Raw genomic sequence first — 15,752 nt, 5'->3', positions numbered from 1 at the left:
TTTGTTAAAACATAATTAAGATTTCAATTGGAAAATTTTCGTGAATTTTTTTTTCTGTGTACATACACACACACAAGTTTTTTTTCTGATTCAATCACGAAATTATTTGATGCAATTAATTTTTTTATTGAAATGTCTTCAATGGCAGAAGTGATAGTATCAATTAAAAAATTAATTGACAGCCAATTAAAAAATTAATTGACAGCCAATTAAAGAATTGATTGATACTATTAATTTTTTATATAAATCAATGTTTTTGTTTAACTGGCGGCTAAAGTCAAAATGAATCGACATATTCGGCGGCGTTGACTGGAAAAAAATGGTTGGCAACTTCATTCTCTGCTCAGTATCTTTACAACTATCACTTTTCGATTTATAACAAAATGTCTTCTATGGCAGAAGTGATAGTATCAATTAAAAAATTAATTGACATCCAATTAAAAAATTAATTGATACTATTAATTGATGTGATTGATTTTTGTTTATTGAATCAATAAAATTTTTAATTGAATATTTTTTAAAACTTAATTAAGATTTCAATTGGAAAATTTTCGTGAAATTTTTTTCTGTGTACATACATACACACACAATTTTTTTTTCTGATTCAATCACGAAATTAATTGATCCAATTAATTTTTTAATTGAAATGTCTTCAATGGCAGAAGCGATAGTATCAATTAAAAAATTAATTGACAGCCAATTAAAAAATTAATTGATACTATTAATTTGTGTGATTGATTTTGGTTTCAATTAAAAAATTTATTGAATCAATTGAATATTTTTTAAAACTTAATTAAGATTTCAATTGGAAAATGTTCGTGAAATTTTTTTCTGTGTACATACACACACACAATTTTTTTTTTCTGATTCAATCACAAAATTATTTGATGCAATTTATTTTTTAATTGAAATGTCTTCAATCACAGAAATTATAGTATCTATTAAAAAATTAATTGACAGCCAATTAAAAAATTAATTGATACTATTAATTTGTGCGATTGATTTTGGTTTCAATTAAAAAATTTATTGAATCAATTGAATTTTTAATTGAATATGTTTTTAAAACTTAATTAAGATTTCAATTGGAAAATTTTCGTGAATTTTTTTTCTGTGTACATACACACACACACACACACAATTTTTTTCTGATTCAATCACGAAATTATTTGATGCAATTTATTTTTTAATTGAAATGTCTTCAATGGCAGAAGTGATAGTATCAATTAAAAAATTAATTGACAGCCAATTAAAAAATTAATTGATACTATTAATTTGTATGATTGATTTTTGTTTCAATTAAACAATTTATTGAATCAATTATATTTTTAATTGAATATTTTTTAAAACTTAATCAAGATTTCAATTGGAAATATTTTGTGAAATTTTTTTCTGTGTACATACACACACACACACAATTTTTTCTGATTCAATCACAAAATTATTTGATATTTATTTTTTAATTGAAATGTCTTCAATCATAGAAATTATAGTATCAATTAAAAAATTAATTGACAGCCAATTAAAACAATTAATTGATACTATTAATTTGTGCGATTGATTTTTGTTTCAATTGAAAAATTTGCTGAATCAATTAAAATTTTAATTGGAAAAATTTTGGTGAAATTTTTTTTTTGTGCATATGGTAGAAAATTAAACTGTAAATATTCGAATGTAATCCACATTGAATTCTGTATCCTGTATCCATTTCTCTTTATTCACATAGGTATTACGAAAATTTAACTTGGCTCGTGGATCTGTATTGAACCATGGTTTCTTTTCGGACCATTCACCTTCGGGAAAATCGGTAAAACCTCCAATGCCTAGGCCTATGGTTACGGAAAACTCTTGATCAAATGGAGCCCACTGTGATCCCGTTTGTAGAAGATGACGATTGGGTACATATTTATTACCATTCAAGAGATTATAGAAAGCTTTGGATTCATTCCGTATTTCAAAGTGACAGTATTCTTGATTGTCCACAGAGAATTTCATCGATTCAGAGGTCCATAATAGTTGATATATATGGAAATCTTGGTCTAGCCTTTGGACTGTTGACTGGGAGCATAATTGAAACGAAGGCCATTGGGAGTTTAACATTAATCCGGTTATTAGGGTTTGACGATCGCCATCCACTCGCAGTTGACCCAAACGCATTTGACCCGAACGATATTCTTTGATACCATAACGAGGTGTTGTGGGTTCCAGCCATAGCTGGGGATAAACCCACATGGCCGAAGGCATCTTAGCTCTTATCTCCACGGATCCATATTTAAATGAAAATTTCCCTTTTGTTGAAAATTTTCCCGATATAAAAGGTGGCACTATGTTGAAGTTTCTCGGTGTATAGGAACATTCTTCACTATCCACAACTCCGGTACAGTTTATTCCCAAATTTAGAGTACTACCTTTAAAATCACTTTTGAAATGTTTCTCTGTAGATTTGGCTCTTATGGCAGCTATACCATTGCCTATCTTTAACACATCGGCGACATCATTGAGATATATACAAAATTCATGATCGGGATCATGAGGTATACGACGTTCCACAAACCATTTTGTGGTATCCAAATTAGGATCGTTGAAATTCTCCTCAAACACCAACTGTTTGGCACAACGTACTGGAGCCCCATTTACTATAGATTCACCCGGTAAACAAGATCCTCCTTTTGTATTGGCATTCTCTGGTGGAGGAGGGGTAATGCCAGGAGGTCTATTGGTGGATGTGTGATCTCCTCGTATGGTAGTAGAGTTGACATATGATTGCACTACATGGACACCATCTTCTTCCCGATATCCCAATCCCTGGTATATAACATAGGTCCAATAATATAGAGTATCTCCCAATTTTAGTTTGGCCTGACGATCAACAAATCTCCAGCGACCTTCTTTGGGTTTCACTATATCTCTGGCCCAAGTGCCAGCTTCCAAGCCATCCATTTCCTCATTAAGTTTGCCATGGAATGCAAACAGAGTTATACCCTCCTCATGGGGTATGGAAACTTGAAATCCTTTGGGATAGAAAACTTCCACTTTGGCTGTGGGTACTTCATAAGCTCTACACAAAGATGCCGAAACAATCGAAGCCAACAGCAACAGCACCAGCACCCAGAAATCCATGATATCTTTTAAGGAATTTATTTTGGTGCAATCTCTCCGTCTCCGTAAGCCACAACCATCAACGTTACGAATGCTAAGAATACTAAACTCTTGCAGCATTTACCCAATGGTTTTTAATGAAACTCAAACATGCCTCAGTCTAAGGCAGTGCACACATTTAAGACTTTATCGTTTAAAAGGCGTTCCTTTTGATATGGTTTTATTGATATGATTTCCCATTTTAATAAAATTTTCAAGTTTATTGTCATTCCCAGTTATGTTTTGAAAGAACCTGGATCGACCAGAGTCTAGCAGTGCACCGTGGTCCAAAGTGATTACAAATGGGGACAATAACTGTATATTTTGTTATGGATTCCAGATGGATTACAAAATTTCTATTTATTTTTAAAATATACTAAATTAAATTTTCTTTAAATCAATTACATTTTTTTTGTTTTTTTTTTTATCTTTATTTTCAAATAAAAGTTTTTCTGTTTTTTCGAGCTTGAGATTTATATATCTATATTACCTTTGTCATTCCGTTTGTAACACATCGAAATATGTGTTACTAAGACCCCATAAAGTATATATATTCTGGGTCGAGGTGAAATTCTGAGTCGATCTGAGCATGTCCGTCCGTCCGTCCGTCCGTCTGTTGAAATCACGCTAACTTCCGAACGAAACAAGCTATCGACTTGAAACTTGGTACAAGTAACAGGTTGGCTAATAAGTCCCTGGTCTGACACATAGATGGCGTCGGTAGTATTAAGTGCATATTATTTTTATATAAAGGGTGATACGGTCAAAATTTGGTCAAGGGAAAACGCGTGTAAATCGGTGAAATCGTTTATTTAAAAAATCAAATTAAATTTATTTTTCAAGTTCAATTAGTATAAAATTCAGGAAAAATATTCAGTTAGGCTTTCGCTTTTCCAAATCCGAATTGCCGGGCCTCACGCTTGACACCTGCCATCAGATTTTGTACAGCCACCTTGTCCACCTTCTTCGCCGCAGAAAGCCAGTTTGCCTTGAACTGCTGCTCGTCCTTAACAGTTTTTTTGGTGTTCTTTAGGTTCCGCTTGACAATAGCCCAGTATTTCTCAATTGGGCGGAGCTCTGGCGTGTTGGGAGGGTTCTTGTCCTTGGGAACCACCTGCACGTTGTTGGCGGCGTACCACTCCATGGCCTTTTTACCGTAATGGCAAGATGCCAAATCCGGCCAAAACAGTACGGAACAACCGTGTTTCTTCAGGAAAGGCAGCAGACGTTTATTCAAACACTCTTTCACGTAAATTTCTTGGTTGACAGTCCCGGAAGCTATGTAAATGCTGCTTTTCAAGCCACAGGTACAGATGGCTTGCTAAACCAGATATTTCTTTGCGACAGTTTTATGTGCTTGAAAATATCTGCTACCTTTTCCCTTCCTTTTGCCGTATAAAACTCCTGTCCCGGAAGCTGCTTGTAGTCGGCTTTGACGTAGGTTTCGTCGTCCATTACCACGCAGTCAAACTTCGTCAGCATCGTCGTGTACAGCCTCCGGGATCGCGCTTTGGCCGTCGTATTTTGTTTATCATCACGATTTGGAGTCACTACCTTCTTGTAAGTCGATAGTCCGGCTCGTTTTTTGGCTCGATGCACGGTTGTAGACAATACACCCAGCTTATTTGCGGCATCTCGGAGAGAGAGGTTAGGGTTTCGCTTGAAACTACCGGCAACTCTCTTTGTCGTCTCAGCGGCTTCCGTTTTCGATTTCCCCCCGATCCAGACTTCCTGGCTGTCGACAAACGTTCCCCAATCACTTTAATTACATTTGTAAGGGTTGATTTGGTAACGTTTAGCGATTTTGCCAGCTTTGCATGCGAGTAGCTCGGATTTTCGCGATGCGCGAGCAAAATTTTGATACGCTGCTCTTCTTGCTTGGACGGCATTTTGACAACTGAAGAGTGAATTCCAAAATCAAAATAGGAGCAACATTCTACACACACACACACCTTCAAAATGAGGGGTGTTCAGGTTTTTTAAATGCAAAATTGAAAGAAATACGTCAAGTTTATATTGACCAAATTTTGTCAAAATTTGACGTCTGTAAGTCAATTAGTTTGTTAGATAGAGCGTCTTTTGTGAAGCAACTTTGGTTATTGTGAAAAAAATGGAAAAAATGAATTTCGTGTTTTGATAAAATACTGTTTTCTGAAGGGAAACAATACGGTGGAGGCAAAAACTTGGCTTGATAATGAATTTCCGGACTCTGCCCCCGGAAAATCAAAAATAATTGATTGGTATGCAAAATTCAAGCATGGTGAAATGAGCACGGAGGACGGTGAACGCAGTGGACGCCCGAAAGAGGTGGTTACCGTTGAAAACATCCCCAAAATGATTTTGAGTGACCGTAAAATGAAGTTGATCAAGATATTTAGCAGAGGCCTTAAAGATATCAAAGGAACGTGTTGGTCATATCATTCATCAATATTTGGATATGCTGAAACTCTGTGCAAAATAGGTGCCGCGCGAGATCACATTTGACCAAGAACAACAACGTGTTGATGATTCTGAGCGGTGTTTGCAGCTGATAACTCGTAATACACCCGAGTTTTTCCGTCGATATGTGACAATGGATGAAACATGGCTCCATCACTATACTCCTGAGTCCAATCGACAGTCGGCTGAGTGGACAGCGACCGGTGAACCGTCTCCGAAGCATGCAAAGACTCAAAAGTCCGCTGGCAAAGTAATGGCCTCTGTTTTTTGGGATGCGCATGGAATAATTTTTATCGATTATCTTGAGAAGGGAAAAACAATCAACAGTGACTATTATATGGCGTTATTGGAGCGTTTGAAGGTCGAAATCGCGGCAAAACGGCCCCATATGAAGAAGAAAAAAGTGTTGTTCCACCAAGACAACGCACCGTGCCACAAGTCATTGAGAACGATGGCAAAAATTCATGAATTGGGCTTCGAATTGCTTCCCCACCCACCGTATTCTCCAGAATATGGTGGGTGGGGAAGTCGCCCCCAGCGACTTTTTCTTGTTCTCAGACCTCAAAAGGATGCTCGCAGGGAAAAAATTTGGCTGCAATGAAGAGGTGATCGCCGAAACTGAGGCCTATTTTGAGGCAAAACCGAAGGAGTACTACCAAAATGGTATCAACAAATTGGAAGGTCGTTATAATCGTTGTATCGCTCTTGAAGGGAACTATGTTGAATAATAAAAACGAATTTTGACAAAAAAAAAATGTGTTTTTCTTTGTTAGACCGGGGACTTATCAGGCAACCTGTTAGTTGTTATTGATGTAGGTCGGATGGTATTGCAAATGGGCCATATCGGTCCACCTTTACGTATAGCCCCCATATAAACGGACCCCTAAATTTGACTTGCAGACCCTCTAAGAGAAGCAAATTTCATCCGATCCGGCTGAAATTTGGTACATGGTGCTAGTATATGGTCTATAACAACCATGCAAAACTTGGTCTACATCGGTCTATAATTATATATAGCCCCCATATAAACGATCCTCAGAGTTGGCTTGCGGAGCCTAAACGGTTTGAGATAGAAAGTTGATTCAAACGGCCCAAATGAGTATTAACCTAGCACAAATTGGCACAACATTCAGTTTTTTGAAATTCGAAAATTTAAAATTTTTACTATTTTCGCATAAATTGACATTTTTTAAAAAAGTTTTGCGAATATCTCCAAAACGGTTTGAGATAGAAAGTTGATTCAAACGGCACAAATGATTACTAACTGGCACAATATTCAGTTTTTTGAAATTCGAAAATTTAAATTTTGGTGTTTTTCAAACATATATTTTTGAACTTTTTTAAAAATTTAATTTGGCTGTTTCTCGGAAACGGCTTGATATAGAAAGGTGATCTCAACGGCACAACTTACCACAAGTCGATAAAATATTAAAATTTTCGAAAAGGGCGATTCTGGGAATTTTTCGAAATTTTAGAATTTCTCGAAGACTATAAGAGATAGAATTTTTATTTAAACGGCACAATATTTTTATTTAACTAGCACAACTGTCAAAATGTCGAATTTCGAAAATGGCGATTCTGACAAAATTTTTGTTGAAAAATGTTTTTTTCCAAATATCTCGGCTATTTGATAAAATTAAAACAAATTGCAGCACAAATCGGCACAAACCTAGCACAATCCAGCACAACTTTCAAATTTTCGAAATTCGAAAATGGCAATTCTACTTTCTTGGACATCCATTTTATCCCTATCTAGGGGAATACTTTAAGAATTAATAAAATAAAGGGTGATTTGTTAAGAGCTTGATAACTTTTTTTAAAAAAAAAACGCATAAAATTTGCAAAATCTCATCGGTTCTTTATTTGAAACGTTAGATTGGTCCATGACATTTACTTTTTGAAGATAATTTCATTTAAATGTTGACCGCGGCTACGTCTTAGGTGGTCCATTCGGAAAGTCCAATTTTGGGCAACTTTTTCGAGCATTTCGGCCGGAATAGCCCGAATTTCTTCGGAAATGTTGTCTTCCAAAGCTGGAATAGTTGCTGGCTTATTTCTGTAGACTTTAGACTTGACGTAGCCCCACAAAAAATAGTCTAAAGGCGTCAAATCGCATGATCTTGGTGGCCAACTTACCGGTCCATTTCTTGAGATGAATTGTTCTCCGAAGTTTTCCCTCAAAATGGCCATAGAATCGCGAGCTGTGTGGCATGTAGCGCCATCTTGTTGAAACCACATGTCAACCAAGTTCAGTTCTTCCATTTTTGGCAACAAAAAGTTTGTTAGCATCGAACGATAGCGATCGCCATTCACCGTAACGTTGCGTCCAACAGCATCTTTGAAAAAATACGGTCCAATGATTCCACCAGCGTACAAACCACACCAAACAGTGCATTTTTCGGGATGCATGGGCAGTTCTTGAATGGCTTCTGGTTGCTCTTCACTCCAAATGCGGCAATTTTGCTTATTTACGTAGCCATTCAACCAGAAATGAGCCTCATCGCTGAACAAAATTTGTCGATAAAAAAGCGGATTTTCTGCCAACTTTTCTAGGGCCCATTCACTGAAAATTCGACGTTGTGGCAGATCGTTCGTCTATTCATGATGAAATGTCAAAGCATACTGAGCATCTTTCTCTTTGACACCATGTCTGAAATCCCACGTGATCTGTCAAATACTAATGCATGAAAATCCTAACCTCAAAAGAATCACCCTTTACTTATCATGTAATGAAACGTTATTACCAACCCCAATAGAATATGGTAAATTAAATAAGCTCAAATGTAAGATTCCTTTAACATTTGCTTGATATTACCTCATTTTCTCGTGATATGAAGATTCTCTGTTACCGTTTATACATTGCGCCTAAAACTATGCTCAAAATTCGATCAGTGAAAATTATTATGTATACAGTACTACAATGTTGATGTTCATAGCAGATAATTAACCATTTTATCCATATTTGGGGTTTGTTTTAAGAGTAGGGTTTATTTTCGGGAGCGCGAATTCACGATATTTTGCTATTTTTTCGTTCCCGCTTTCCCAGAAATTAAGTGCGGGAATTCCCGGGAATTTTTTTACAATATTTTATATATAATAGAGGGTTTTAACAGGTTGGCTGATAATTCCCCGGTCTGACACATAGATGGCGTCGCTAGTATTAAATGCATATTATTTTTATATAGTACCAACCTTCAAATGATTCGTGTCAAAATTTCTGTAAGTCAATTAGTTTGTGCACTGTTAGAAAAATATGTTTTTCATATGTTCCGATATAAACAAAATGTGTTTCGGGCACAATTTTCAAATACAATATATTTAAGTGGAAACATGTAATGTTCCTAAACTAACACTAAATGTTTGGGACATCTATGTTAATATGTTAGAATATATTATGTTTGGGGCATGAATGTTTCATAAAAATCATATGTGTGAATGCAAACATATATAAAATTTACAAATTTCGACTAAACATACATATGTTGTGATATTTTATTCAAAGCGACAGAGAGAGTATAGAGAAAGAAATAGAGATGGAAACCGGGAGAGTTGACGAAAGATATCAACATAACACAGCGAAAGAATCAAAAGAGAACAATTTCTATGAAACCGCTTGTATGTTGTTTCGGAAAACTGTTTTATGATAAGGCCAAAAAATTGATATGCTTAAGTCTAAATATTATTTAATTTGAATATTCTCTTTATTCGACATTCGGAACCAAGAGAATAGACAGTTGAAAAACAAACAGCATATGTTTTCGCCTTGAGAGCAGCATTTTATGTTTGTGTGGACATGTGTTTTGTTTATCATTTTGGCATTATGGGCACAATTTTTTTCTTGGTTCGTTAAAAGAAATCAGGGGTCTTCATAAAAATAACGAAAGGGCACTATACTCTTTTTAGAGTTGGGATAGTAAAATGAAATAAGGAGGAAATAGTGAAAAATAACACAGTAAAATGTATAAAAACAAAGTTTAGTTCCTCTTTATTAATAAGTAGTCCACGAGGAGTTGACGGACATAAAAGCGGGCATTAAGTTCGAGTTTTGCAACTAAAACAATTTAAAAGTTTATTTTCTTTAAAATGAGTTATTAAAGAAAAATAAAATGCATTTTAGAGCGATGGTGTTAAATGCTAGTAAAAAACTGTTCACGCCTACATATATTATAAAATTATGTTTATATTATAAAATTATTTATGTATACTAGAGTTTTTGACTTCCTTCCAAATTTTAAAGTTTTGTACCAAAAACAGTTTTTTGTTACAAAATTGTTATTTTTGCAATAAAAAAATAATATTTTATCCAAAAATCAGTCAATTTCGTTTATATCAAGCACTGTTACCGACTATACGTGAGCGCTTCAAACTATGCTATATAAATGTAACTTATAACGATAATTATCTACTGGTGACTATAACAGCTACGTAGCCCAGTGGATAGTGTGTTGGCTTACAAACTGTATGGTCCTCGGTTCGATTCTCCGTGCAGGCGAAAGGTAAAATTTAAAAAATTTATAAAAGTGAATAATTTCTTCAACATTATTTGTATTACAGAAAAAGGTGCCAAGAACTGAAATATTTCGAGGAAGTGAAAATTACGAGTATGTTAGGGAATGAGCACAATCGTCTTTGCAAAAACTTCTTCCAAGCATATAATATTTTTGGGCTCAAAATGTTTCCAAACATATAATATGTTCACATTAAACAAACATATTAATGTTTCGGCAGTATCCAATAATAAATATATGTGCTTCCTGCAAAATATGTTTGGAACATATGTTAAAGAAGCGATTTTTTTTGAGGGTGTGAGATAGAGCGTCTTTTGTGAAGCAACTTTTGTTTTTGTGAATAAAAATGGAAAAAAGGAATTTCGTGTTTTGATAAAATACTGTGGAAAAAATACGGTGGAAGCAAAAACTTGGCTTGATAATGAGTTTCCGGACTCTGCCCCAGGGAAATCAACAATAATTGATTGGTATGCAAAATTCAAGCGTGGTGAAATGAGCACGGAGGACGGTAACCGCGGTGGACGCCCGAAAGAGGTGGTTACCGACGAAAACATCAAAAAAATCCACAAAATTATTTTGAATGACCATAAAATGAAGTTGATCGAGATAGCAGAGGCCTTAAAGATATCAAAGGAACGTGTTTGGTCATATCATTCATCAATATTTGGATATGCGCAAGCTCTGTGCAAAATGGGTGCCGCGCGAGCTCATATTTGACCAAAAACAACAACGTGTTGATGATTCTGAGGGGTGTTTGCAGCTGTTAACTCGTAATACACCCGAGTTTTTCCGTCGATAAAGTGTTGGGGGGTTTCCCCCCAAATTTAGGGGTTTTTTACACGTTTAGGGGGATTTTTAGGGGTAACATTTATTTGGGGGGATTTTTGGGGGTAAAAAAAAATATCTTAGATCTTATAAAGTGGAGCAATTCTCAACAAAATTTGGAACAATTCTGGCATGAATTTAGAGAAAAAAAATAAGGGAAGTCAACCTATGTTCCTAAATACAAGCAAGTATGCAATGACATTCTTTTTTAAACGTATCTGTTGAAGGGGCATTTTTAATATTTGATACAATTAAAAACAAGGTTAGGTTAGGTGGCAGCCCGATGTATCAGGCTCACTTAGACTATTCAGTCCGTTGTGATACCACATTGGTGAACTTCTCTCGTATCACTGCCCGATTCCATGTTAAGCTCAATGTAAAGCGACCTCCTTTTTATTGCCGAGTCCGAACGGCGTTCCACATTGCAGTGCAACCACTTAGAGAAGCTTTTAAACCCTCAGAAATATCACCAGCATTACTGAGGTGGGATAATCCACCGCTGAAAAATTTTTGGTGTTCGGTCGAAGCAGGTATCGAAACCGAATTTGTGACAAGTGGTGTAATGATTTTTATTTACTTCAAAAAAAAAAAAAACATTTTGCATTAAAAAAAAACTTATTTTGTCTAAAATTTTGTTCCTCAGAAAAAATCTTCTTTCAGTTTATATATTTGTGTTAAATTTAATTATAATAAGTGTATCACTAAAGGATTTTTAACGAAATTTTGGGCCTCTTTTTGTACTACTTACATACTTAAAATTTTTGGGGGTTTTTGAAAAAAGTCTAGACCAATTTAGGGGTTTTTTTCTTAAGATTTGGGGGGAGGAATCAAAAATTACCTGGCAACACTGCGCCGATATGAGACAATGGATGAAACATGGCTCCATCACTACACTCCTGAGTCCAATCGACAGTCGGCTGAGTGGACAGCGACCGGTGAATCGTCTCCGAAGCATGCAAAGACTCCGCTGGCAAAGTAATGGCCTCTGTTTTTTGGGTTGCGCATGGAATAATTTTTATCGATTATCTTGAGAAGGGAAAAAAACATCAACAGTGACTATTATATGGCGTTATTGGAGCGTTTGAAGGTCGAAATCGCGGCAAAACGGAAGAAAAAAGTATTGTTCCACCAAGATAACCCACCGTGCCACAAGTCATTGAGAACGATGGCAAAAATTCATGAATTGGGCTTCGAATTGCTTTCCCACCCACCGTATTCTCCAGATCTGGCCCCCAGCAATGTTTTCTTGTTCTCAGACCTCAAAAGGATGCCCACAGGGAAAAAATTTGGCTGCAATGAAGAGGTGATGGCCGAAACTGAGGCCTATTTTAAGGCAAAACCGACGGAATACTACCAAAATGGTATAAAAAAATTGGAAGGTCGTTATAATCGTTGTATCGCACTTGAAGGGAACTATGTTGAAGAATAAAAACGAATTTTGACAAAAAATGTGTTTTTCTTTGTTAGACCGGGGACTTATCAGCCAACCTGTTATAGTGACCCCGTTTTACGATGGTGAAATGGAAATAAGTTTCTTTCATTTCCAAACAGTTCTTTAGGGAGCCACCGTGGTGCAATGGTTAGCATGCCCGCCTTGCATTCACAAGGTCGTGGGTTCGATTCCTGCTTCGACCGAACACCAAAAAGTTTTTCAGCGGTGGATTATCCCACTTCAGTAATGCTGGTGACATTTCTGAGGGTTTCAAAGCTTCTTTACACTGTTAGAAAAATATGTTTTTCGTATGTTCCGATATAAACAAAATGTTTTTCGGGCACAAGTTTTAAACACAATATATTTAAGTGCAAACATGTAATGTTCCTAAACTAACACTAAATGTTTGGAAAACATATATTAATATGTTAGAATATATTATGTTTGGGGCATGAATGTTTCATAAAAATAATATGTGTGAATGTAAACATATATAAATTTACAAATTTCAAGTAAACATATATATGTTTACAATTTCTGTGAAACGGTTGTATGTTGTTTCGGAAAACTGTTTCATGATAAGGCCAAAAATGTGATATGCTTAAGTCTAAATATTATTTAATTTGAATATTAGAATAAGTATTCGGAGTAAAGAAAATAAACATTCGGAACCAAGAGAATAGACATTTGAAAAAAAAACGGCATGAGTTTTCGCCTTGAGAGCAGAATTTTATGTATGTGTGGACAAGTGTTTTGTTTATCATTTTGGCATTATGGGCACAATTTTTTTACCGGCCTTAAAGGTAAAAATGAAATTAAGTACAAAACACGATAAGTTTTAAAGGCATTTAAAATCGTGTTAAATGCTAGTAAAAAACGGTTCACGCCTAAATAACTTTTCTTCTTTTGTTAGAGTTTTTGAATTCCTTCCAAAATTTCAAACTTTTTTGTTACAAAACTGTTATTTTTACAATAAAAAATAATATTTTATCCAAAAGCTCAGTCCATTTCGTTTATATCAAGCACTGTTCTTTTCTGACTGTAAATCTTGAATACCCCACATTTCGAAATTTCATTATAAAAATTTAATATAGTATAAATGTCTAAATTAAAAAAAAATTGGTTCGGTCGGAGCAGGGATTGAACCCACGGCCCTTTGCATGCAAGGCCGACATGCTAACCACTGCTCCACGTGGCCAACAAATGTATGTTTCTGTTAAATAATGTTATGTTTGCTTGGACTCGTGGGCGCTGCAAACTATGCTATATAAATATAACTTATAACCATAATTGTCTACTGGTGACTATAACAGCTACGTAGCCCAGTGGATAGGGTGTTGGCTTACAAACTGTATGGTCCTCGGTTCGATTCTCCGTCCAGGCGAAAGGTAAAAATTAAAAAATTTATAAAATTGAATAATTTCTTCAACGTTATTTGTATTACAGGAAAAGATGCCAACAACTAAAAATTTCGTGGAAGTGAAAATTATGTTAGGGAATGAGCACAATCTTCTTTGGGGAAAATTCTTCCAATCATATAATATTTTTGGGCTCAAAATGCTTCCAAACATATAATAGGTTCACATAAAACAAACATATTAATGTTTCGGCAGTATCCAATAATATATGTGCTTCCTGCAAAATATGTTTGGAACATATGTTAGAGAAGCGATTTTTTTTGAGGGTGTAAGTGGTTTCACTGCAATGTGGAACGCCGTTCGGACTCGGCTATAAAAAGGAGGTCCCTTGTCATTGAGCTTAACATGGAATCGGGCAGCACTCAGTGATAAGAGAGAAGTTCACCAATGTGGTATCACAATGGACTGAATAGTCTAAGTGAGCTTGATACATCGGGCTGCCACCTAACCTAACCTAAACTAACAGTTCTTTAATGTTCAAAAAATCCCTCTATACTAATAGTGTGCTTCCGGAAACTATACCCAAAGAGATTGTCTTAACCATAGTAAAAAAATTTTATATTACAAAATATTTCGTATTTTAGTATGATTTATGGCTGATGTAAGAGATCAACAGAATATTTATTGTTAGTTGTCCAGGTAGCGCCTTATAACTATAGCTTTAGGCGATTTCTAATTTATTCAAATGTCTAATAAATGTATGCCACATCAAAGCAGGTTTCCCTTTGACCGGGATCCCGGGAAAATCGAAAAAAATTCCCGCTTTCCCGGGAATGGAAAAAGTCCGGGAAAAAGAAAACCCTATTTAAGAGTGAATGAAATAATTATTGTCCATTTAAACATTTTTACAAACAGCAGTAGAAAATGGGAAATTTGAGAATCCATAAAAAAAACTAATTTCTCATTTTTCGGCAATGGCTTTCTTTAGCCACTGCATTTTAATTCTCACGAAGATGCAAAAAGGCTTTTATAATGTCGAAACAAAATGTACATATAAATCTGTCACGGCATATCAGTCTGATTTCCGGTGGTTTGAAGATAAAACATTGTGAGTTCTTTTGAGAAGATGCAAAATTCTGTATATAAAAAGCTCTGATTCTAACTGGAAGATTAACAGTATTAAAAGTGTGTTAAGTAAAGTATAAACACTGAGGAGAATAATGGTAAATGCAACATCCTCCATAACTCCATTAAGAATTAAAATAAAATATACTTCTCCATTATAAATTCTTTCAGATGTTTTTAACCGTGTTTTTAGTATCCAGCCTGTCTTTAATGGCGGCTTATGGCGATGTTAGTCATATCAATAGCCGAACTTATTTGCCTCCTACTACTATAGTTAGCGATGAATTGGTTGCACCGCCCGTTGTAGTCAGAACCTTTGGTCATCGTCCCCAATATCATCATCAACATTTTCGTCCAAATCGTCCCATCATTGGTGGAGGAATTTATTATGGGCCTCAATATTTACCAACAGCCATTGGAAGTGCTGGTGCAGGAGGTATTTATGGTGGAGGTGGTGCCATTTATGGAGGAGGCGGCATTTATGGCGGAGGTGCTGGATATTTTGGAGCTGGTGCAACTGGATTATATGGCCAAGGGCAGTATGGTGGTTATCCAGGTTATAAACCCATAAAGCCATTTTCCAATGAAATTGTTGCTGGTACTTTGGTTGAGAGCGATGATGGTTATATTTATGACAGGAAGAAATAAGACAAAGGCAATAATTTCGAGAAATGATCTGGCAATACATCGTGACAAAATTAAATAGGAATTAAGACATTAAATTTATATACAAATTATATTAAATAAAAAAATATATATATACATATAAAGCAGAAGAAAAATTTCGTACAATTTTCAAAAATATGTAGAAATAAAATTTTGACAAAATTTTCTATAGATATAAAATTTTCTATAGAAATAAAAATTTTGACAAAATGTTCTATAGATTTAAATTTTGACAACAATTTCTATAGAAATAAAATTTTGACC

The 15,752-nt window shown here is 35.2% G+C and overlaps 2 protein-coding genes across 2 annotated transcripts; one reads left to right on the top strand and one right to left on the bottom strand.

The window, feature by feature from the left end:
• Nucleotides 1-1,555: 1,555 nt before the first annotated feature.
• Nucleotides 1,556-3,175, bottom strand: GNBP3 (Gram-negative bacteria binding protein 3). The gene has a single exon (XM_075304828.1). It carries the CDS (start codon nt 3,115-3,117, stop codon nt 1,651-1,653), a length of 1,467 nt encoding a protein of 488 aa, XP_075160943.1. The 5' UTR covers nt 3,118-3,175; the 3' UTR covers nt 1,556-1,650.
• Nucleotides 3,176-14,804: 11,629 nt separating this feature from the next.
• LOC142236571 (uncharacterized) lies at nt 14,805-15,526 on the top strand. The gene is made up of 2 exons (XM_075307797.1): nt 14,805-14,920; nt 14,994-15,526. Exons 1-2 carry the CDS (start codon nt 14,918-14,920, stop codon nt 15,468-15,470), a joined length of 480 nt encoding a protein of 159 aa, XP_075163912.1. The 5' UTR covers nt 14,805-14,917; the 3' UTR covers nt 15,471-15,526.
• The last annotated feature ends 226 nt before the right edge of the window (nt 15,527-15,752 follow it).

This window comes from Haematobia irritans, chromosome 4 (genome assembly GCF_050003625.1).
Source record: "Haematobia irritans isolate KBUSLIRL chromosome 4, ASM5000362v1, whole genome shotgun sequence".
In the NCBI taxonomy this organism is placed as follows: domain Eukaryota; kingdom Metazoa; phylum Arthropoda; class Insecta; order Diptera; family Muscidae; genus Haematobia; species Haematobia irritans.
Note: the sequence above shows the minus strand (reverse complement) of the source record. Positions and strands in the feature narration are given on the sequence as shown.